General features: G+C 37.5%; 1 protein-coding gene across 1 annotated transcript; it reads left to right on the top strand.

Moving 5' to 3' along the window:
• Window positions 1-49: 49 nt before the first annotated feature.
• Window positions 50-23,093, top strand: LOC130247981 (hypoxia-inducible factor 1-alpha-like). Its single transcript, XM_056481495.1, is given in 20 exon segments — window positions 50-59; window positions 137-278; window positions 5,716-5,821; window positions 6,516-6,530; window positions 10,094-10,358; window positions 10,455-10,463; window positions 11,982-12,013; window positions 12,015-12,125; window positions 12,264-12,348; window positions 12,447-12,556; window positions 13,298-13,500; window positions 14,851-14,957; window positions 15,112-15,259; window positions 15,783-16,039; window positions 17,820-18,046; window positions 18,162-18,284; window positions 18,665-18,999; window positions 19,916-20,006; window positions 20,126-20,243; window positions 21,699-23,093. Coding segments are annotated over 20 exon segments (2,649 nt in total). The 3' UTR covers window positions 21,854-23,093.
• The last annotated feature ends 597 nt before the right edge of the window (window positions 23,094-23,690 follow it).

Here is a 23,690-nt window from a genome sequence, read left to right as displayed (position 1 = left end):
TCAAAGTCTATCAGGACTGTAGACAGGAAAAGTTTGATTTCTCAAGGTTATGGCGCGGAGTAAGTTATTTGAAATTTACTTTATATAAAGTTGTTTTTGGCCTGTCCTTTTTTTCTGACGTGAATGTGTCGAACAGGGAGAGCGAGCGAGTTTTACTGGGTGCCGCCGTTCAAAAGTGACTGTGAGGAGCTGCTGGGCCGCTTCCAGCAAAGCGAGTCCGTGCGGTTTGAGGTGTTTTCGGCTATCTGGAGGGAGCTGGACTTCGCTAGCGTGTTTTCGTAAGTTATAGTTGCACTTCAACATCGATGACATTTTGACCACCGTTGTCGAGTGATCTTACATGAGGCTTGAATGGCTTTATGTATTTTAAATATCAGCAGACGACTTGGTATTTAGGTTGGTTTATTCACTCTAAAAGAGATGGCTGACAACTGCGAAGAATGAAAATCTCTTCACATTTGATATTTTACACAAAATGGTTCCAGAATTATTTTGAATAGCTGGCATACATTCTATGCTATATAAAGGGCAATAGGCCCTTTTTCACACTTCCTGGTTCCGGTAAGCGAAACGGCGTATCACAACATCCGGTTCCAATGGAACCTAGTAAGATAAAATGGCAGAGTCGTCTTGTCGCTGTTATTGCAGCTTTCCCGGCTGTTTCAGCTAAAAAAAAAAAAAAAAAACGACATCCCTACCTCAATTTCCACGAAAAGACAAAGGACAGAGGAAATCATGGGTGAAATTAATTAGACGGAATGAATGTCCTTCGTTTCAAGTTATATGCCAGAGTACTCATGTGCAGTATGCACTTCAAAGCGGAGATCATTATGTTTTATCAAATATTGGTGGTCTAAGTTTTATGATGTGAAATTATAATATAGACAAAATTCCAGTTAAGTTATCTGCCTTCCACAAACAAGTGCTCCTATCAAGATCATTAATATATAAGCATAATTTTCTCCCACATTGGAATAATAGACAACTAATACAAATGCTATTTTTCTTACAATAAAATTAATTTGGTTAGTCAGTTTTATAATAAAGATGGTATACTTTTCTTACAATGAATTCCTTTCTCATCACAGTATCTCAATAACCCTGCAAGTTTTCCACTGCTATTGGTTCAATTCCTTCAGAGACTCGTTTGTTATTTAGGGTATTAATCAAGACCATCATCTTTTGATTTTACTACATCTTATGTTGGCAAAACTTGTTTTACAATAAATACCAAGAGTAATAATAGAGCTAATTTTTGAACTGTTTTCCAAAAAGAAATCACTACTGTTCCTTATTTAAAATTTTATTGGATGTGTTTATTAAAGGGTGACTTGATTTGCTGAAAAAAGTGTGGCTGTTACCACAGAAATATCGGGTTAGAAACAAAATTAAAGAAATATCCTATAAACTTCTCCACAGATTTTATCCAGCAAAACATTATTTACAAAAATTTAAAAGTGGAATTGATGTAAATTGTATTTTTGTAATGAATACGAGGAGACGGTTTTACACTTTTGGTATTGTACATACTCAATCAAAAGGAAGAGCTGCAAAAAATTATTACAATTTTCAGTGTTCAAAACCTCTTTTATCATTGTGGGAAAATTCTAATTTACTAAGCAACCAAATTTTAAGGTATTGATCACTGAAATATGCTTGTATATTACCAGCATCAGAGACTCTTTAAACAAGGAAGCCTACCCACTTTAAAAAATTGAACTCTATAATGTATTTATTTAATTATTACATATGTACATTTTGTATATTTGTATTTTATTTATAATTATTTATAATTTATTTATAACATTCAAAGCAGATGAACAAAATGAACTGGAACATGAACTAACTTTAACCTGAAGATTCAGAAACACCTAAGAATCAGAAATAAGCTACAGACGGACGGTTTTGAAGGTATTTGCTTTAAAATTTTGTAATTAGTGGAAAACTGAAGTACTTTAATAGAATTGTATTTAAACACTAAACACAACAACAAATATCTTTATTTTTTCCAGCGAGTTGGAGCTAAATTATGTTTCCAGACCTGAGTAAACCTTACGAGCATTAAGCAACCTGTCATTATGGGGCTCCTCGTTCTTTCGCATTGACAGCAACTCGCCCGTATCTGACCCTGAATACAAAGGAAGGAGGGGGTTAGCACAGCTTACGGACAACTACTAACATAAAACTAATCCTGCTGGATGTTAAATAGTTATTTTTGCTAACGAATGGCTTGAGTTAGCAGATCTTATGCTGTTGGCTGCGCACCTTACTGTAACCTAACGTTACAATCGCTTCGTGTAAGACACATTTTCTGCACAAATCCCTTTTAAATGCTGATTTATTTAGGCTACGTCAGTTCATTAACCAAGCGAACAACCTGTTCTTGTCCAAATTATGGCAAAGTTGACAGGGAAAATGTCATCCAATGTCCTGAGGCTGTCATGTTTCTGTGATCTGTAAGCGAAATCGGAAACAGCGTAACATTGCTTCGGAGGGCGCTTCCTGTATTCAATTCCTCTGTGAAAAAGGTCTATTGTTATCGTAACACAGGGGTTTTCAAACTGGGGGGCGCGCCGCCCTGGGGCAAGACATTGAGGTGTGCACTCTAGTAAATTATGACAACGATTTTTATGCGTTCACTAGAGGGAATAATATGATTAACGTTAGCTCCACAGCTAACTATCAGGCACCTGTAGAGTTAATGCGTTCCAGTAAAATATATACAAATAAAATGTGCTTTTTAAAATTAATGACTGTGAATGAATGATAGTCAAACCGGTGAGCCGTCTGACAAAAAAGTGCCCTTCTTAATCAAATCAGCAGGATGCCCCTCTGGATCTTTCACTGAAGCCTAGTTCACACTACAGGATTTTAAACATCGGCAGATCGCTGTGCTGTTCACACTACATGACTTGATTTTTGTGTCTTTTAATTGCTGTGGTGTTCACACTACGCGACACTACGTAAATGATCCACAAGAGGGGGGTGACACACTTCAAGATCTGACAACAACTAGTTCCCCAACAGCTCAGTCCAGCTACCAAACCAGAGCCTATGAAATGTTGAGGGAGGAGTCGTCAGAAAAAGCTGAACACTATTGGCTGCTTGCGTGCTGATTACATCACTGACAGCGTTTCAAGCTTTCAAGAAAGCATTTCAAAACACCGTCAATCAGCTGATGTCAGCAGATTATTCGCTTCTGCAAGGCTCGAGTGGATTGATACACAGAGAGTTTTTAATTTTTGTAATTTAATAACTCTTTGAAATAAAACTAACATATTATAACACCCTGTCGTTTCCTAAATATCTGTGTAGTTCTTTCTAACATTGTTTTTTAAATTGCAAAACAGTAAAGAACTGAGCATTTCTCCCTTTATTACAATATTGGTCGACATGACTGCATGCATGTCTGCTACTTTTCGCTGTGAATTTAAATATTTGTGCATTTTTTTGCCTAGCAACTTCCTGCTAACATAACATAACTTTCTGATAGCAAAAACATAAATTTACTTCAGATATATCTTTCAACAGCATATTCTGTGCCGGGAAATAGCTCCTGTTTGAAAGTGAAAATGAAAGCGAACCCCAGACCTTTGCGTGTTCTCGTCTCTTAACTACATATTTACAGGCTGTATTACCAAAAAAGATCATATTTTATGGTAATCGTGTCATAAAATTTGATGACAGACATTCAAAGCTTAATTTTATTATCTCAATAGAAGTTTGAATGTAAATATGGCGTGAGGATGTTTTGTATGAGAACGGTCAGAATGAGCAGTATAGTCATTTTAATAGTTATAGAATTCTAGTTCCCCTGTATATAGCCTACTCTCGTGTCCGTGTTAACACAGAATGAAGCGAGTGCATCGATGCCCATTCTGGCCAATCACAGACGTTTCTGTTGAGCTCCTGAGCACACAGGCATTCAGCTCATGCCGATATGCTTTCTCATTGGCTGCAGCTTATCGCTACATCTGACCACACATGGGGTCGAGTCGGCCAACTGTTCTGGAATATTCAGCATGCTAGATATTGGATTTCAATCTGTGAGGTGTCGGCGACGCTTCAGCGAGCCTCTTTGATGTGTTGTTCAGTAGTTTACACATAAAGACTGGCGAGCACCGTAGACCCGCAGATTTCTTCCCGATCACAGCCCAATCTGTCAGCGACCTCAATAACTTCCAAATCAGGCTCAAATCAGGCTTAAAATCCTGTAGTGTAAACTAGGCTTTACTTTGAAGACACTACTATGTTACATGGACATCAGTTATTTGCCGTAATAAGACATAATATAAATAAAGGTGTTACGTGAAGTGCTTTTTGAATGTTGCGTCACCAGGCTATTCACGTTTCCTGCAGAGGCTCATGTAATTTTGGATGTTTCATATTTAATTTTTAGACTTTAACTGCAGTTCGTATCAAGTTTCACTTTCACTCATGAACATTTCAGTCATGTCCCCGTGACAAACTGGGGTATTAGATGCAAATATAAAGTAAGGACTGGTGGAAGAGTGTTGCTTTAATGGAAAGCCGAATGGAAGCAAAAAAAACCTTGTGTGTGTGTGCGTGCGGTTCTTTAATGACAGCCATGTGTGTGGATCTTGTCACAAAATGCTGCGAAAAGTCCAACATGACGGTAATAGTGTGATTTGCAATGTTTACTTCAATAATGCCACTGTTATATGCATACTCCACGTCTTAATTCCATTTCTGTTTAGTTCAGTTATGACTTTAGTCGGATTAAGGTAATAAAAAAATCACTGTTTAAATGGTAGACTCTTAATCGGAGTATTGTCTTAATAATATTAAAATCGTATTAAAGTATTATTGCCTATGTAAACATACTCAGTGTTCGACTCAGCCACACCGTCAGGGCTCTGCGATCTTGGCTTTGCGAAGTAGCATTTTCTGTATGTACATACATCAAAAGCAAGTATGCTATGGCTCACACTTATTGACAGTGGAAGATGATTTCTGGTTAGTCGTGTCAGGAATCTGACCACAGATTAGCATGTTGTCCTCACAGAAACAGGCTCAGCCATCACACTGAATCAGGTAAGCTACATTTATGTTTCAATGTAATTAATTCAACGCACTTTAAATGCAGCAAGTAATATGTGAATGATGTTTGCACATGCATTTTAATTTTGGCTCGAGGGAGGGGTGAGTGTGAGTAAGACTGGACAAATTTGGGGGGCCGTGTGTCCTAAAAGTTTGAAAACCCCTGTCGTAACCTATGATAAGTCACTGTCATATTGGAGTGATATAAACCGATCAAGTCTCTCTCTTTTTTTTTAATTTCCTGACATTAAAATATGAATCAAATCCCAGTGATTTTGAGGCCACCACAATGTGACTTAAGCCTGGTTTATACTTCTGCGTCGAGTGATCGGCGTGACCCACAGCGTATGCCTTGCGCGTTACTGTGCATTTATACTTCTGTGCGCTGTTTGTGTTGCTCTGCAATAACACATCTGAAACACTAGCTGGCAGTAGGTTTTTATGTTCCTCTGTGTTGAGTTTCTTTGCTGGTGTTTTGTTTTTTCTGAACGCTACCTTAATGTACAAGTGGCTCAAACGCGCTCATTTTGAGGCGAGAACCGGGGGGCGTGTAACAACCTTAATCACAAGGTAAACAACAAAACAAAAGTTTCCATCTGGAGTTCCTTCACAGGACTCGACACTTGTAAACTCTCGCTCCCAATGGGTGTGCAGAGCTCTCGGTTCCGCCCACACTCGTCAGCGCTACCAAGCCAACCAATCACAGCCTGCGCTACACGTCATTGCAATATGTAGTTACATTTTTGAGAGGTCACTATCGGTGAGGGCTATGCGACCACGCGAAGGTTGCGCCAGAGCATACGCATGCGATTGACGCAGAAGTCAAATATTGCTTATTTAAAAAAAATGTTGTGCAGCACTAAGTGGCACAGGTTTGCTGCAAGCTAAGTCAGCAGCTAAACAACTGAAATGGCACAGTTTATATTGGATAAAAGTGGCAGTGTTTGCTAACAATGAAAGCATTATATTTGGCAATGATTTGGCAACTATATAAATACTTTGAGTGTGTTGAGACAAGAGTGGTGTTCATACAGTGTAATTTGTGACAGTCAGCTGGTCCTGATGTAGGATCAGATACGAGTTGCTTGGCCGCCTCTGAAAGCTCTATGAGAAGTTTGTGTGGGTTCAGATGAAACGGGAAGTGGGGACAATCCTGTTGCACGTGATGGGAGCCGAGCATTTGTTTATAAAGTAAACACTGATGGTTGTTTGAGGATGTTGAAGTACTATATTGTCATTAATTTGCATGTTATAATGTAGAGCTTTTCACACTTTAACTAGTAAACCCTGGGTCATTCTAAACCCCTGGGCAATAGTTTGTTTTATCATTTCATGTTCACATCACTCACACTACCCAATGTTGACAAATCTGAACATTCGAAATACTGGTTGGCAGGGGGGTTTTTCTGTTTCACTGTGTAGAGTTTCATCATTTGTGTTTTGATTTTATGCAGGAAATGCGTGTGATGGTAATGAGCCAGTATTTCAAACTCACACACATTTAGGGAAGGAGAGGCCTGAACTGGCAAATGCTTAATTCTTGGTAACTTTATTTATAAATGCTCAAAATCAGATGTATCCTTCTAGAGCTCTTGAAGTTCACTGGTATTCACTCTTGACGTGTAAGTAGGGCTGGGCAATATTACAATATCACTATATTATGTTTCATATAATTCGATATTGATAATTATTGAATATTTTTTAACAATCCATTTAGGAATATTAGGATTTTTTGTGATTTAACTACTATAATTTACCAACATTACTAAGACAGATAGTTTTAATTGTGGAAAACAAAATATCTCATCTCTTTATAATAAAACAAACATAAGTATTAAAGAGACTCTTAACTTAATAAATAAAATGTTACAAAGTGTGTGCAATGTGAAGGTAGATCAACATCTGTAAGGTGTCAATAATAACACATTACAGTAAACCTCAAACTCTGTAAACAAAGCTAATAATGATAATCAAATCTAAACTTTCAAGTAAAAGAACCAACCATTATTATTCAAATACATTTTGCAACATTACAATTGAAGTTGAATGACTACATTGCTATGCTAAAAATCTTTCAGATAGGGAGCTAGTGGCTGGTATGCACAAGAAAAGAAACCAAAAAGCCACTCTGGTGACATCCAAGTGGACAAACTTGCTGGAGCTCCAATGCAAGTTTATGGAGAAAAGTAAAAGCTCTGCAGTGTTTGTCTGAAGTAATCACTCTGCCATTCTGAAATTAGTTTTTTTCACACAAAGTGTGAAGCAGATTGGTTAATTCTACTTGTATAAATTGTGATGTGCTCGTGGCATTCACAAAAGTTTAGTTGTTTTTTTTACTTTTTTTTTTTTTTACTTTTATCTATTGACAATGGTGTATGATCAATAAATATTGATACCAATTTTATTGCGTGTGAGCCTAGTTATATTTTGAGAAGTGCACGTTAGGGTATGTTGGAGTGTACTGTGAGAATGCAAAGCTATCCGACCTACTGTATGCACTCGATGCAAAAATCATAAATTGACCTTAAATATAAAAATAAATCACCGTCTTCCTCACTTCATTAATATTTTACATTTTTCCCCTTACTTGCTGAAAGGACTCTTTACAGAGTGAAATGTTTTTACTACTGTCCAAAGCATGTAAATGTGAGGGACAATGAACATGGTTTCCGCTACATTCATTCTTCCATGGCGGGGCACCACGCTAAAATTCATCCCGCCACGGCTACATTACAGCTTCTCATTTAAACATTTAATTTTTTTAATAGCGGGTAATAATCGCACCAAAACGTATTAAAGGGTAAGTGAATTATAACAGCGCAAACTTTTCTGTAACCATAGTAGTGCTGTGCGTCGTTTGTTTAACCCTTTAAGGTGACGTACAGACTGACAGGTGCGTGAGGCCAGCAAACACAACGTATAGCCGTTTCACCTTACTTCAGGATGCATTAATACCGCTCTGTAGGTCTATTGGAGACATTCATAAATATTCCTTGCAAATCTAATTAATGCTGGAGACATGTTACATAAACGCACTAAATCGCACTTCAGCAGTGTTTATTTGAGAGCGCACAAGAAGATCTGCACGCTCTTGAAGCGGCTTATATTTAGGGGGCAGACAAGAAGTTTTGTGCACGAGTAGAGGAAATCAGTGCACAAGCAAAGAGATCCACATGCTCGTAGGCTATTACATAAATGCGATCTCGACTTCTACTATACTGCGCTCATGACATTTGTCGTTGAAATAACGCCACAGGTAGTTAGTAGATCTGTGTAAAAAAAGGCCTGCTGCCACAGCTGGAAAAAATCCTAGAGGAAACACTGATGAATGTACATAGTCGGTTATGTTTTTAGCCTTAACAATGTTGGATTATGTGCAATATTACACATTACAAACAATTAGCACCACAATGTAAAGTTGACACCACAACAGCTGTGTTGATTCTTCATAGCAGGGTTCAGGTAAAAAGTGGAGCTAACGCCACTTCTGAAAAGTGTGAAATGTACAATCATTTACCTGATGTAAAGCTAGGTTTAGAACAAAGATAATCTGGGATTAAAAGCAGTTCAAATACCTTAAATGTGTAATAAATTGTAAAGTCAATCATTTTTATTTTTTAGCATTTTCTTTGGATTAAATCTATTTATTGCATTTGACCAGACATTTTGCAGTTATTTTTTATAATTGATGTACATTTTGATTCTCTTGGCAATAATGCATGCACACAAACTAACACTACTGCATGTCCATTTTCATGGGCTTGCAGTTTGACAGGAAATTAGAAATTATTGCAATGCTTGCTCTTCAATGCAACATTATTTCTCAAAATTTCCTGCTTGAATTAAACAGAACAGCATTGACTTAACACACCCTTTTTTTTTTTACATTGACGTCTTGTCCACCACCATTGGTGCCATTTCACATGTGCTATATTAACTTCCTTAATGATGTTTCCATATCTGATTACAAGCTTGTTTGCAGCTCAACATCCTTTAGAACTCATAATGAAACCAATAATTCATGACACAAGATATGGGTTTTTGTTGGATTTGTTGTAGGGCTGAGCGAATTGGCAAAAATGCAATCTTAATAATTATTTTCCATAATAACGATAATGATATATATTTCAGTAAGTTGTTGATGCTTCCAGATTTAAAAGAGAACCCCAACAATCACTGAAGCCACAAAAACTGGAGGGTCTATTAAATGGCATAACATATTTTTTGGCCCATAAATTTCAGTGGCCGAAAATTCGGCACATCTCTAATATCAACACACTTCTAGATTCCCATTGTTACACATTTCTGCTGTGTGATTGGCTCTTAGATCAATATAAAGTAAAAAAAAGCATGTTATTGTCATATATTTTATCGCGATTTGATTGTTTATGGGCCCAGGCCTAATTTGTTGCTATTTTTTTAGTTAGTGTTTACTGTCAAGTTAAAGAAGTATTAAGTAATGGAAAAATCTATTAGGATTTTAATAGTTTTTTGCATAAAGTCTTGACAGTTTTGGGTGGCAATGCACAATGCTCTGCTAATACAATTGAATGAACACTTGAGGCTGTTTTCGTGTCACTTTTTTATCTAGGCTTGTTTTCAGAGTCCTCCATTCTTGCAGGGAACTAAAACATTTGTTAAATGACTTCTTTAGAAATCATGAAAGGTTAGAGCCTGATTTTAGCTGAACGTGTTACATGGTGACCTATTTGTCAGAAAAGAGATCATTTTTCTAGTCAAAAGCTGTTTATTTTCAATATCCTGACCTCGCTTGTTTGCAAGAGCGGTTGTTTTATGGCTTGTCTGTGTGTAAAGTTTTATTCCATGTAGCACGCTGAGAAGTTTGTGTTGGGAAATGTGCAAACTGTCTAACACAACAACATTTACCACCGTTGGCTGAGCTCCAAGGGTTGTAACTGTGTCTCTCGCAGCACATCCACACCCCTTTCATCAGCCAGTCATGTTGAGACTGGGTTTCTGTCCTTTGACGTCGCAAGTTTTGACTCTAGGCAAATGAGGGATTTAAAAAAAGTTGACCTCGCCATTGACCTTAAGCACTAGTGCAGGAGCCAAACTAACACCACACTCTCCTTCTTTCTTTTGTAGGGTGAGCTCGGAGCGCAGGAAGGAGAAGTCCAGGGATGCAGCGCGATCTCGCAGGGGAAAGGAGTCAGAGGTGTTCTACGAGTTAGCACACCAGCTCCCCCTGCCACACAATGTCACGTCTCACCTGGACAAAGCCTCCATTATGAGGCTCACCATCAGCTACCTGCGCATGAGGAAGCTGCTCAATTCCGGTCAGTCGGCTAATCTGCATATTTATGTCAAGAAATGCAAAACACGACACAACAAAACTGATTCAAAAACCTTTCAGAGATATTGTAAACGCTGAGATGAAGCAGGTACAATGGGAATAAGATGCAGTCTGCATTATATCTGGGGCAGATTGCTCAAAAAGCTTATTAAAGGGATGGTTTACTCAAAAATGGACCCTTTGCTATTAATTAGTCATCCTCCTGTGGTTCCAGTCCTTTTGACTTTAGCTCATCTTCTGAAATATTTCTGTCCCTTCATTGGCAGTCTTAAGTAATTTTCAGTTTGAAGGCCAAGAAAGATGAAAACATTGTAGACAAAGTCCTTGTGACTCCAAGGATTGAATTGTAGTTTCATAAAGTGACAATACCTACAATCAACAGTTTTTTTTTAACTTTTGCTTCAAATGTGCATTCACATGAGCTGCTGCTTTGTCTTTAGTCTTTTTCATTTAAAATATCTTCGGTTGTATTCTGAGGTCAAACAACATCTTAGAGGATTGTAACAACAACATGAGAGTATTTACTGAACAGTCACTTTAATAGTCGTTTAGATTACAATAAACCAATCAGATATACATATGTACAAGTACTGCACTGTTAAAACTGAAGTCGCAAATTAAAACTGAAATTACAATATGTGATTTTAATAAATGTACGAGTTTGTAGTTTTTTGAGTGCGTTATTATGTGCATTTGGGAACATTTTCCGAAACATGTATGAAAAACGGTGGTTTTCCATCAAATAAGAGGTTGTAGATTAATTAATGTAGCTTTAAGTACAATAAACATGGCCTTAAGCTATGTAGTTTTAAAGTAGTAATGAAAAGTTAAATGATAATTATGTTATTTAGTTTTTTTAATTGTGTAGTATTTACAATAAACTTAATAATGTTAATTAGGGATGCACCGATGTGGATTTTTGGACCGATACCGATAAATCTTTAGATTTGGAGGCCGATAACCGATATATTAGCTGATAAATGTGAATATTTAAAAATGTAATCTTTTTGTACAACTGATTTTATTTTAAAAACATGAAAGTTTGAACTGATCTTAGAATAGCCTGCTCAAAGCCAAAAAAAGCAATAATTTCAAAATTGCAAGGTGATTATATAGACCCATTCATAATTTCATGTAAATCAGCATGCCATAAATAAATTATTTCCTTATCTTTGCATAGCAAATTAACATGCAACTTGACTGTTGCATAAAAATAATAGATAAATGATAAAACTGGATTTAATTAACAACAAGTTACATAATATTTTAAATAAAATGAAAACGAAAAAGAAAGGACTAAGAACCAAAGCCAACTCAAACGTTCTCGAATAAAAAGTGTTACAGTAATGTACACTTGTTAGTCATTTGATACTTTTAGGTACCGCACAAGGCAGGCAGTTCTGTACAATTATGTATTTATCAGCTTAAAGATATCGGCCTAATTTGATATGGACCCATAACGATAACATAAAAAATAGCATTTTCCAGCCGATATCGATTTGGCTACTGATATATTTTGTCTTATACAATCCACTCAATATCAGGTTAAACATGACCTTGCATTTATTAGATTGCTCAGGCATGTTATTCCATTTGTAGATGAAAGAGGAGGAGAAGGAGAATGAGCTGGAGAGTCAGGCTGAACGGCCTTTTATCTGAGCCCCTGGAGGGTTTCCTCATGGTCCTGTCTGAGGATGGAGACATGGTTTATCTCTCTGAGAATGTCAGCAAGAGCATGGGCCTCACACAGGTACCTCGACATCTGCATTTTCTTTTTTCGTCTAAGCATTTCGATTAAAGGCTTGTGGTGTAACTAAATATTCTCATCACATTTTCTCTCTCTCTCTCTCTCTCTCTCTCTCTCTCTCTCTCTCTCTCTCTCTCTCAGTTTGATCTGACTGGTCACAGCATCTTTGAATTTTCACACCCGTGTGACCATGAAGAGTTGAGAGAGATGCTCGTCCACAGAACAGGTGAGCCACACATGACACATTCATACCACTGATAAATGCATCAGTCATTACTGACAAATGCATTAATGATTGTCTTCATCCTTCTCATCCATGTTTAGGATCCAAAAGACCAAGGAACAAAAACACAGAGCGCAGCTTCTTCCTGCGGATGAAGTGCACGCTCACTAGCAGAGGACGCACCGTCAATATCAAGTCTGCGACGTGGAAGGTGACATCGTCTTTTCAAACTGTCGCTAATTATAGTCATGGCTTATATATAGCCTTCCACATATCTATACCTTTTCCTGGTGTATGTTCAAGAAGAATACAATTTGTAAATCAGATTTTAGTTAAGGAAGTAGGAAAGAAAATAGGCTTGAGTCATTTTGTGTGAAGGGGTATCTATTTTGTAGTTTTTATTATGTACAGAGTTCATTCGAGGGCTGGAAATTCTTGAAATATCTGATGTTTAAGGTTTAAAAAGTGCTTAGATTTTTTGGTAAAGTTCTTGAATGTGCTTGCAAATGTAATGCTTTGCTTTCATAATAATTGATTTTACTAAATATGTAATAGTTTTTTAAATTATTTAAGTATTTAAATAAATAAATCTTTTGCTTTTGCCTAAAATTAAAACCCTAGAGTCTGCGTATGTGCTTGTAGAGTGGTTTTTCATCTGTGCCTTTTGAAGTTAAAATTAGACACATTTAAGAGTGAAAATGTTTCAGGAGTAAGTTATAGTAATTCAGTGTTGCGGAAAACACGCCATGAAAATGTTCTTTAGAATACTATAATGTTGAATACTCAACAAACAACATCTGTTATAATATAATGAAGTATGTATATTTCTGTAAATATGTACTTTGCCACACTTATAAAGTGCTTAAATTTGACTTGGAAAAGGTGCCAGAACACTGATTGTAGCTGACTTGCTCCAAGTAGACTTTTATAAGCACATTTTTCCTTTTCTCAGGTTCTTCACTGCGCTGGTCATGTTCGTGTGCACGAGGGCAGCGAGGCTTCAGAAGACTCTGGCTTTAAAGAGCCCCCTGTCACCTACCTTGTGCTTATCTGTGAGCCCATTCCTCATCCCTCGAACATCGAGGTGCCTTTGGACAGCAAGACCTTCCTCAGCCGCCACACTCTGGACATGAAGTTCTCGTACTGTGATGAAAGGTTAGCAGAAAGATGTGACTCCCTCATATTAGAAAATCCAATTAGGTGTTAGACACATTGGCACACAAACTTTTTTACTTCATTTTCTTTGGGTTTAAATCATTTAGCGCACTTCATTTTTTTTCTCAATTTCATTGGGGTTTTGTTGGGTGTACAGTGTTATCTGTACTGAACAACAAATGCTCTGCAAGCCTGAATCTTTTTGTTTACATGTCTTTGAATAAAAGCAAAGCTGCAGAACCCGTTTAGTGTCAGCACAAAAGCCTGCTGTTTTAACTTTACTGTGTTGTTAGCACCACCTAGTGGCAGAAGCTATTAGTGTTTTTTAAGATTCTACCAATTTTGATTAAACGTTTTCATGTATGTATGTACGAATGATAATAAAACTTTACTAAATCTCAAACTAACCATAAACCTTAATACCCATTACTCATTTCTTCATTAAAAATCTTCATATTTGTCATAAATACTTACATTTAGCATTAGTTAAATGCAATCAACAAATTAACAGTAATAAAAAATACTTTGCCTACTCATTTGTTTATTACGATTTTTATATGTAGTAGTTATCTATTAGTATTAGAATCTGTTTATGCTATTTAATGAACTTGAGCTAGCATTACTAGCATTCAGTCGTTGTTAGTTACTGTTGGTCATGAGTTACTGATATTTACTTATGGAAACTTATTGTAAAGTTTTACCTTGTTAAATAAAGCCATTAAACATATTTCAAATAGATTTTAGGTAAAGTCAAGAAAGTTCTTTATGCAAATCCAATAAGAGCAGCTTGTAAACACAATACACAAGACAGGAAAACTATATAATAAAAAATGTAAACTTATTGCAGAGATGATCTTAACAGTTTAATGCTATGAACAGTATCCAGTCAGTACCCCTAGTTAAAACATTATTAAATTGCAAAAATAGTATAGGATAAATAATTAAATATTACAATGTTTATTTTTTTTTAAGTAAACTTTGGTACAGTGCTACAAATGTTCAACTTAGTGCAGTGTATTGCATTAAGGCAGTGGTTCTCAGTTGTGGTCCTCGTGGATCTCTCTGTTAATGAGTTGATGATCTGAATCAGGTGTGGTAAGCTAACCCTAAGACCAGATTTGTGAACCACTGCATTGGGGCAGATGCAAGTCCTATTTAACTATAATATAATATGTGGTATTGCAAGAACTTTAAAAGGGTTACAAAGCACAGTAGAAAAGTGTCCCGTATGAAACTGTTAATAACCCAATGACGTGAGGGTTACAGGATTTAGCTAATGGACAGTTTTTCAGCATGTGGCTACTAAATGCTTTGTACACTCAATCCTCACACTCTCACTCCTTCCCAAAGGATTACTGAGCTGATGGGATATGAGCCAGATGACCTGTTGAACAGATCAGTGTACGAATACTATCACGCCCTGGATTCAGATCACCTCACCAAGACACATCACAACCGTGAGTACCTCCTGTTGTGCACGCAGAGCTTACTAGTTCAGTAAAGTTGGCAGATTGTCTACCTGATCTTGATAGAAGTTTGACTTTAATGTGAAGCTGATACAGAATATGTCATGTGGATGACTTGTAATTGGAAATCCTCATGTCTCCACAGTGTTCGCAAAGGGTCAGGCTACCACAGGCCAGTACCGTATGCTGGCTAAGAAAGGTGGTTTTGTTTGGGTTGAGACCCAGGCCACTGTTATCTACAACCCCAAGAATTCTCAGCCGCAATGCATTGTGTGCGTCAACTATGTTCTCAGGTACGGATTCTGTTTTAGAAACAAAACATTGTAAAGGTTTTTGTGCATATTCATACAGGAACAATATTTTATTTTTTGCTATACATATTGCAATATACTTCAACAGATGAAACAAATGCCTGTATTTGAAAAGAATTTGTTATTTTTACAAGAGTGCATTTGCATAAAATATAATAAATCAGTCACAGCATTTTATGTTATTTCTACGAATCTAGCAGAATTCAGGCAAAAAATATTAATTAAATCATATAAAATACAGAAATACAATTGTCACAAGCCTAAAAACACATGCAAATGTTAAACTTTTTATACCTTTATGGTTAATGACTTTACAAATCATGTATGTTTTCAACTGTGGCTCCTGGTCAACTATAATCCTGAGTTGACATTGCAGATCCTGCAATAGAACTGTTGCGGACTTACTTGCGATATTGATACTGAAACGATATATTGTGCATCCCTATGTGCAATGTATACATAAATGCTAATTAACTCATATTTTCAATCATTCTATCCTATCCAGTGGGATTGTGGAGGGGGATGTTGTCCTGTCCTTGCAGCAGACCGTGGCTGAGCCCAAGGCAGTGGAGAAAGAGAGTGAGGAGACTGAGGAAAAGACCTCTGAATTGGATATTCTCAAACTCTTCAAGCCAGAAAGCCTCAATTCCTCATTGGAAAGCTCTACACTTTATAATAAGCTGAAAGAGGAGCCAGAGGCCCTCACTGTGTTGGCACCTGCAGCAGGAGACGCCATCATCTCTCTGGACTTCAACAACTCAGGTAATTCTTGTTAGATGGGTACATTTTTCAATAGCTTAAGAGTAACTTGAAGCAAACTAAACTCATTCATTTTCAGTGAGAGCTGAGGATTAGAAGATCCATGAACAAAGACGCACATATCTTTTTATATATCCACATCTAGTTTAGTCATAGGGGACATTCCTGCAACACTTATTAACACTTCTACTCTATAGTTTTCACTTTTTTTTACAGTTAAAGTGAATTCTGTGAAATTACCCCTATGTTGATAAAGAAACCTTTATTTCTAACTGGTGGGATCAGATTGTTTATACCCACTGTACACACAATTTTCGGTATCTATCCTCCACGAGTAGGAGACGATTCTCCCATGTGTTCTCTTTGCAAAACCACTTTATCTATGAAGCATGTTCTCTTAGATTGTGTTATCTTTAATTCTTTGAGAAATGTATTTTATTTAGTTCTACTATTCTACTTTTGAATAGATTTTTAACACTGTTAAACCAAATACGGTTTGAGATTTTAGCCAATAATTAAAAATTACTTCATATAATCTAGTTGCAGTATTGATTTTTCTCATTATGAAAATAGCCAAAGAAGCTGGCATGGCATTAAACACAAACCATTAAAGTGTCATTTTCAACAACAGCGATGGATACCCCTGCTCTAGAAGCATCCAAACTTGGTCCTGGAGGGCCGGTGTTCTTCAAAGTTTAGTTCCAACCCTAATCAGACACACCTGGGCTACCTAATCAAGCTCTGGCTAAGCTTTCCAGAAACATCCTTGCATGTGTGTTGAAGTAAGTTGGAGCTAAAAATCTGCAGGACACTGGCCCTCCTGGACCGAGTTTGGACACCCCTGCTCTAGAGTTAAACATGATTCTTCAGAAATCATTTCTGACATGCGGATTTTCCGCTTAAGAATCTTTTTTTTATTGTCATTGTTGAAAAGCGTAATGTTTTGACAAGTAGAAAGTTCAAATAAACAACACCTATTTGGAAAGTAAATTTCTGTTACAATGTAACTGTCTTCACTGTGACTTCTGATCAACTAAAAGAGTCCACCCCAAAAAATAAAATGGTCATTGTTTACTCACCCTCCTCTTGTCGTGTAACACTTAACACTTCATGTGTTACTGCCTGTTTTATTTTTTTTTATTGGTTGAATTCAAAAGGTGACATTTGGAAGAGTGATGTGAACCTGTATCATTTGACTTGCATGGTATTTTTTTCCTACAATGTAAGTCAATGGCTACCGATTTACAATACTCTTCAAAATATCATCTTTTGTGTTCAACAGAATTTTGCATTGAATTTGATTGTAATCTACTTGTGTGAATACTTCAATTTGCAATTGGTGATAGCATTACTGACCCTAAACATTTAAAGGTTGTGTATCTTTAGAGCCGTGTTTCTCAACCACGTTCCCGGAGGACCACCAGCTCTGCACATTTTCAATGTCTCCTTAACCAAACACACCAGATTCAGATCATCAGCTCATTAGCAGAGACTGAAAGGCCTGTAATAGGTGTGACAGACAATGGAGACATCCAAAACATGCAGTGTTGGTGGTCCTCTAGGAACATGGTTGAGAAACACTGCTTTAGAGGATCAAATGCAATCCCCTGGCAGCTTTTAAATCTTATGAAGACTAAAAACAGAAGGCATTCACTAATCATCTGAGACTACAGGAAATGTGGATTCATAATCTTAATAATCATAATCTCTGCTGAAGTAAATCTAATAAGAAATACACACACTTTCTTGGAAGTAATAATTAACAGTATGCATTTCCCTCCAGATTCCGACATGCAGCTGCTGAATGAGGTGCCCCTCTACAATGATGTCATGCTGCCTTCCAGCAGTGAGAAGCTGCCCCTCAGCCTGTCTCCTCTCACACCCAGCGACTCCATCCCATCTCTGACCAAACTAGAGACTGGAGGAGAGGACTTCCCTTTCAGCTCTGCCTCTGATCGTGTGCCAGACTCCACAAACACACCCTCCACATCTGGTCTCGGCTCCTCAGGGGTAAACACTTATTAAACACTTGCTATTCTTGGTCATTTAACAACCACTGCTCCCTTTTAATGGTTAATGAGATCTTGTCACTGACTTTAGGTTGTTTTTTTTTCCTCGTTCTTAGCCCAACAGCCCCATGGATTACTGTTTCCCAGGGGAATCAGACATCAGTTCTGAATTCAAACACGACCTGGTTGAGAAACTGTTTGCTATTGATACCGAAGCAAAGACACCTTTTTCCTCCCAGGTAACTTTTTTCTGAGATTCTCTCTCTCTCTCTCTCTCTCTCTCTCTCTCTCTCTCTCTTCTCTCTCTCTCTCTCTCTCTCTCTCTCTCAAAATCTAATTCTAATTCAAATGAGCTTTATTGACATGACTTGTCAAGTATTGCCAATATATTGCACTTTACATAAACAATCAATATATACACGTGTGCATAAAACAATTTGATAAGTACATACTTTTACAAAGAAAACAAAAAAAATCTATAAATTAATTTAAAAACAATAATGTAATAACACAACCATAAAATAAATTACACAACTGTGCCTTCATTTAGATGGTTTGTAATGTTTCTGACTAGTTTTGTCCTTTCGCTTGCTCTCTTGCACTTTTCTGTGAACTCTAGGCCATGGAGGATCTCGACCTAGAGATGCTGGCTCCTTACATCCCAATGGATGACGACTTCCAGCTGCGCATCCCATCTCCACTAGATCCGCTTCCGTCTGCCACCCACTCTGTGTCAGCCATGAGCTCTTTGTTCCAGCCCTTACCCTCCTCGCCAGCATCTCCAGCCTCATCCACCAGCAGCACAATGAAGCAGGAGCCATCATCCCGGGCCCCTTCACCCCTACACCTGCTGCAGGAGGTGTGCAGTGCGCCTGTCTCGCCCTTCAGTGGCAGTCGGGATGCCTCGCCTGTTCGATCCAGCACCCCACAGAGCAGCAGTCAGCTCAACAACAGGTAAAGCTCTCACTGACATAACAATGAAAGTCAGTCTGTGTTAGATCAGTTCTTATTCAACGGACCAGATTAGACTTTAATAAGAGCCATTTATGAGATGTACTGTTTGGTACGGTACGCATTTTTTTTCCTGTATGGACACACACACACACAAAATTAATTTAAAATAACTTTGACTTGACAGCGTCATTTATATACTGCTGCTCTAAAAAAAATAGCGAACCTTACTGTAACACTGACTAACAAGTCTCTGAAAAAGATTCATATTATTAGGGCTTCATTTTAGCCAACATTTAGTAATTGCGTCCTTACAGGCAACTAAAGAAATCTTCACACACATTCAAACCTTCCGGAGTGCCACATAGAAACCTTGTGGGAAATAATATATTTATTCATTCATTCAATTTCTTTTCGGCTTAGTCCCTTTATTAATCTGGGGTCCCCACAGCAGAATGAACCGCCAACTCATCCAGCATTGGTTTTATGCAGCGGATGCCCTTCCAGCTGCAACTCATCACTGGGAAACACATACACACTTATTCACACACATACACTACGGACAATTTAGCCTACCTAATTAACCTGTACCACATGTCTTTGGACTGTGGGGGAAACCGGAGCACCCGGAGGAAACCCACGTGAACGCAGGGAGAACGTGCAAACTCCACACAGAATAATATATTTATATAATGTTTAATTTAAAAATAAATTAAATAAATGTATATTAAGATATAATAGAATTTATTTGTTAATATACTTTAATGTTTATTTAATATATGGCCATAACCAAAACCCTCCAGCAAGGGTGCCGTTTTCCAGAGAACCTTTTTTGCGTAGGGGATTTATTCTTGCATCCTTTGATATCAAAAATTAAATGATCTAGCTTTTTTTACTGTTTGTTGCTCAAATTTTCCAGAGAAATGTCTCCAAAGATGTTAGCCTTCCAAAATATCCAGCGTAAGAGGAAGCTGAACGAAGTGACGTCACTTTCTGAGGCTGTTGGACTGGTTAGTATGAAATTTGAAACAGCTATTTTTTGTAAAGACGCACAAAACTGTGATGCAAACAGTTACCAAATGAGTCCTGGATAGTAATGCCAGGCTGATGGTTTCTCTGATTCCTGCAGGGTGCTTTGCTTCAGAGCGTGGACAGTGCTATAGACCCTGGAAAGAGAGCAAAGGTTTTAGAGGTGAAAGGGCCCAGTGTGCTCGGGGGAAACAAGACAATTCTCATACTGCCCTCTGGTGAGTGACTGGACTATCATCACTGATGCTTTATTTATTGATTTTAATTTTATTTTTTGATTTTATAATTATCCAATTACTTCTTTCTGTCTTTTGTTAAATACTTAAATTTAACCACTTATTTAAATCAGTTAGCATGTTGTAAACTGGTGCCAATACAAAAAACCTAAATTAAATGTACATTTATAAAACAATTTAAAAATGAACTTATTTGATATCCTTGAAATTATGTCCTTATAATTGTCAAAATTATTATTGTCAGTTCTGCAGTTCAATATTTGGCAGATTTTTCATCAGTTATGACATGTTAGATCTCCTATTCCCCTCTTTGAATCAGTCATATGCAGACAGAGAGTGTGTGTGTGAGGGAGTGTGTGAGTGAGTGAGTGTGAGAGAGAAAATGTGAAAATGTGTGTGTACATGACACCGGTGTGTCTAATAGCTCATGGTAACGTGTTAGCTACCTCAAATATTCATTCATTCATTTTCTTTTCGGCTTAGTCCCTTTATTAATCTGGGGTCGCCACAGTGGAATGAACTGCCAACTTATCCAGCATATATTTTACGCAGCGGATGCCCTTTCAGCTTCAACCCATCTCTGGGAAACACACTCCATACACACTCATTCACACTCAAACACTACGGACAATTTAGCCTACCCAATTTACCTGTACCGCATGTCTTTGGACTTGTGGGGGAAACCGGTGCACCCGGAGGAAACCCACACCAACACAGGGAGAACATGCAAACTCCACACAGAAACGCCAGTTGACCCAGCCGAGGCTCGAACTAGCGACCTTCTTGCTGTGAGGCGACAGCACTACCTTCTGCGCCACCAAATATTTTTGAGCAAAAGTTGCCTAATCCCCATTGGCTCTCTGGTGAAGCACATGTTGGTGTCCTTGAGATTACACAATGTTAAATGAACTATCTCTGAGTTACTCAGTTACAAGCTTGTTATTTTTAAACCGTGTTCAAAACTTTATTGCACCATGGACTAATCTAAATGTAATGCAGCAACCTGACAATCTTCATTCATAATAATATTTCATTTTCACAGTCATAATAATTTAGTTTTATTTGGGCAGGAGCCCTATTTTATTCCTTTATCTTTGTTCATTTTGGTGCCCACAAGTCTAATTTATTTCCAATCTTGGTCTGGAAATTGTCAAGAATTAAATGGTAAAGCAGATTGATAAATTTCATTAAAATATTTATGTATGAAAGTCAGTATTATGCACACAATGACAACATTTATTTTAAGAAACCAACAAGAAATCCAGTGAAAATTGCACTCATTGTTTTAAAAATAATCACAAGTTTATTCAAGATGGAAAAGGAAAGAATCTTTTTTTTCTTGCTGTAGTTTTTTATAGCTTTATAGTCATTTTTAGCTTCATCTACATCTGCATGTTTCCAGTTGTGAGTAAATGAGTTTTTTTTCTCTCTCCGCAGATGTGGCCAGTCGTCTGTTGAGCAGTTCTCTAGAGGGCAGCGGCGGCCTCCCTCAGCTCACACGCTACGACTGCGAAGTCAACGCTCCCGTGCAGGACCGCCATCATCTGCTCCAGGGAGAGGAGCTGCTGCGTGCTCTGGACCAAGTCAACTGAGCTCTGCTGCTTTTAGCAACTGCGGACACCCCCACCCCGAACCCCTGAAATCTGCCTCCACTTGTCTCCTTTTATCCCAAGCCCTAATATTCTCTAAAAAAAACCCAGTATTTTAAAAACGAAATGTACTAGACCTGCACCTTCCATTGATTTGAAGAGGAGCCCAGAGGGAGTCAGTCCATCCCATCCCCAGTGTGCGCAGGGCCTGGAGACACAGGAACGTACCGTTACTCAACAGTGGCATCAAGAGTTAAGAGCCTTAATGTGAAATGCACAACTCGCCCTGACACACAGATGCAGATGCGTACAATCCACCCCCACCACCCAAAAACTCCCTCTGGATCTCCTACTTTGGCCTAAAAAGTCTCCCGCTGTGTTTTATCGCCCCACTCCCAAAGCGTGTGTATTGTAGCTACAGTCGCACAATAATCTATTTTCTTAAGAGAGAATACCAGCAGTCCATGCAATATATACGAAACCATTTTTACGGATGTGTACTTTTAATGAAATCTCGAACTGTTTATTTTCTCCTCTTTCATTGTGTAGCGGTTATGTACGAGTTCTGTGTTTGCACTCAGAGGCTCTATGGTTAAAAATGCTGTTGGATGTTTGTGAGTGTTGCTTTTCATCACATCGATATTTTCACTTTCAGCTTCCTCTTGAACGGCACAGACGAATTGTAAAAGAGCCATTGAAAGTGATGGAGAATGTGCAAAAAAAGTGAATTCAGAATCATTTTACGGTGTTCTCATTGATGGCTTTTTGTCTCAAAGAGGTTAAAACAGATTTCTAGTTTAATTATGCAATAGATTTTTATATTTTTAGTGGTCTGTTTTGTTTAGTTCTATGTGGTAGACGCTTAAGGTAATTGACGCTTGTAATAAGTCATAGCTGGTAACCATTTCTCTGCAGTTTTAGATCATGCAAAGCTGAGGCATCATTTATCCCAGTTTTTCCAAATATTTATAATGGCATTAGGACATAAATGCTTAGTTTGAGACAGACAACTTTTTGTTTCTTCATGCTTCCAGATGAATGTCGGCCTGTTGACAATGTCCTGCGCGTATTTTATGACCTTTTATCTTGTTTTACGATAGAGAAAAGAAATACATTTTTGTTTGTTATTATTGTAATCTTCTGTTCATTTATCTCTACAAGTCTCCAGTCTTCTCTTTAATTCTCTTAACACTAAATGTATTGTTTATTGCATAATCAGTAAAAGGCAATTGTGGACCAGAAATTTGTGATGTATGTTTCACTTTTCAAATTGTTTTTCTTTTTTGAAATATATATTAAGTTATTCAAAGTACACTGAAATGTAATTAGTACATAAAATCACTTGAATGCACTTTTATAATGAGCTTTATTCGTATTTCTGAGTTATTAAATGTATTTTGCTTTTACTCTCCTGGAATAACAACAAAAACATTAAACACTTGGTTGCTCTTGCTTTTAAGAAAATTATTATTTAGAAAGTAAATATCTGCTTTCCAGCAGTCAATCTCTATTGGTGTCAGTGAAATAGCTTAACCCCCTTCAGTTGGAATGGGTGCTATGACAATATTGCAGAGCAGGACTGCTTTAAAGTTTTTAACATGTAACTAATACATACACTCACCGGCCACTTTATTAGGTACACCTTACTAGTACCGGGCTCAGCACTGCATTAATCCTTTGTGGCATAGATTTAGCAAGGTACTGGAAATATTCCTCAGAGATTTTGGTCCAAATTGACATGATGGCATCAAGAAATTGCTGCAGATTTCTCAGCTGCATATCAAAGATGCGAATTCCCATTCAACCACATTCCAAAGGTGCTCTATTAGATTGAGATCCT

Source organism: Danio aesculapii, chromosome 20 (genome assembly GCF_903798145.1).
Source record: "Danio aesculapii chromosome 20, fDanAes4.1, whole genome shotgun sequence".
NCBI lineage: Eukaryota > Metazoa > Chordata > Actinopteri > Cypriniformes > Danionidae > Danio > Danio aesculapii.
The sequence above is the reverse complement of the archived record's forward strand: the minus strand, read 5'-3'. Positions and strand labels throughout refer to the sequence as shown.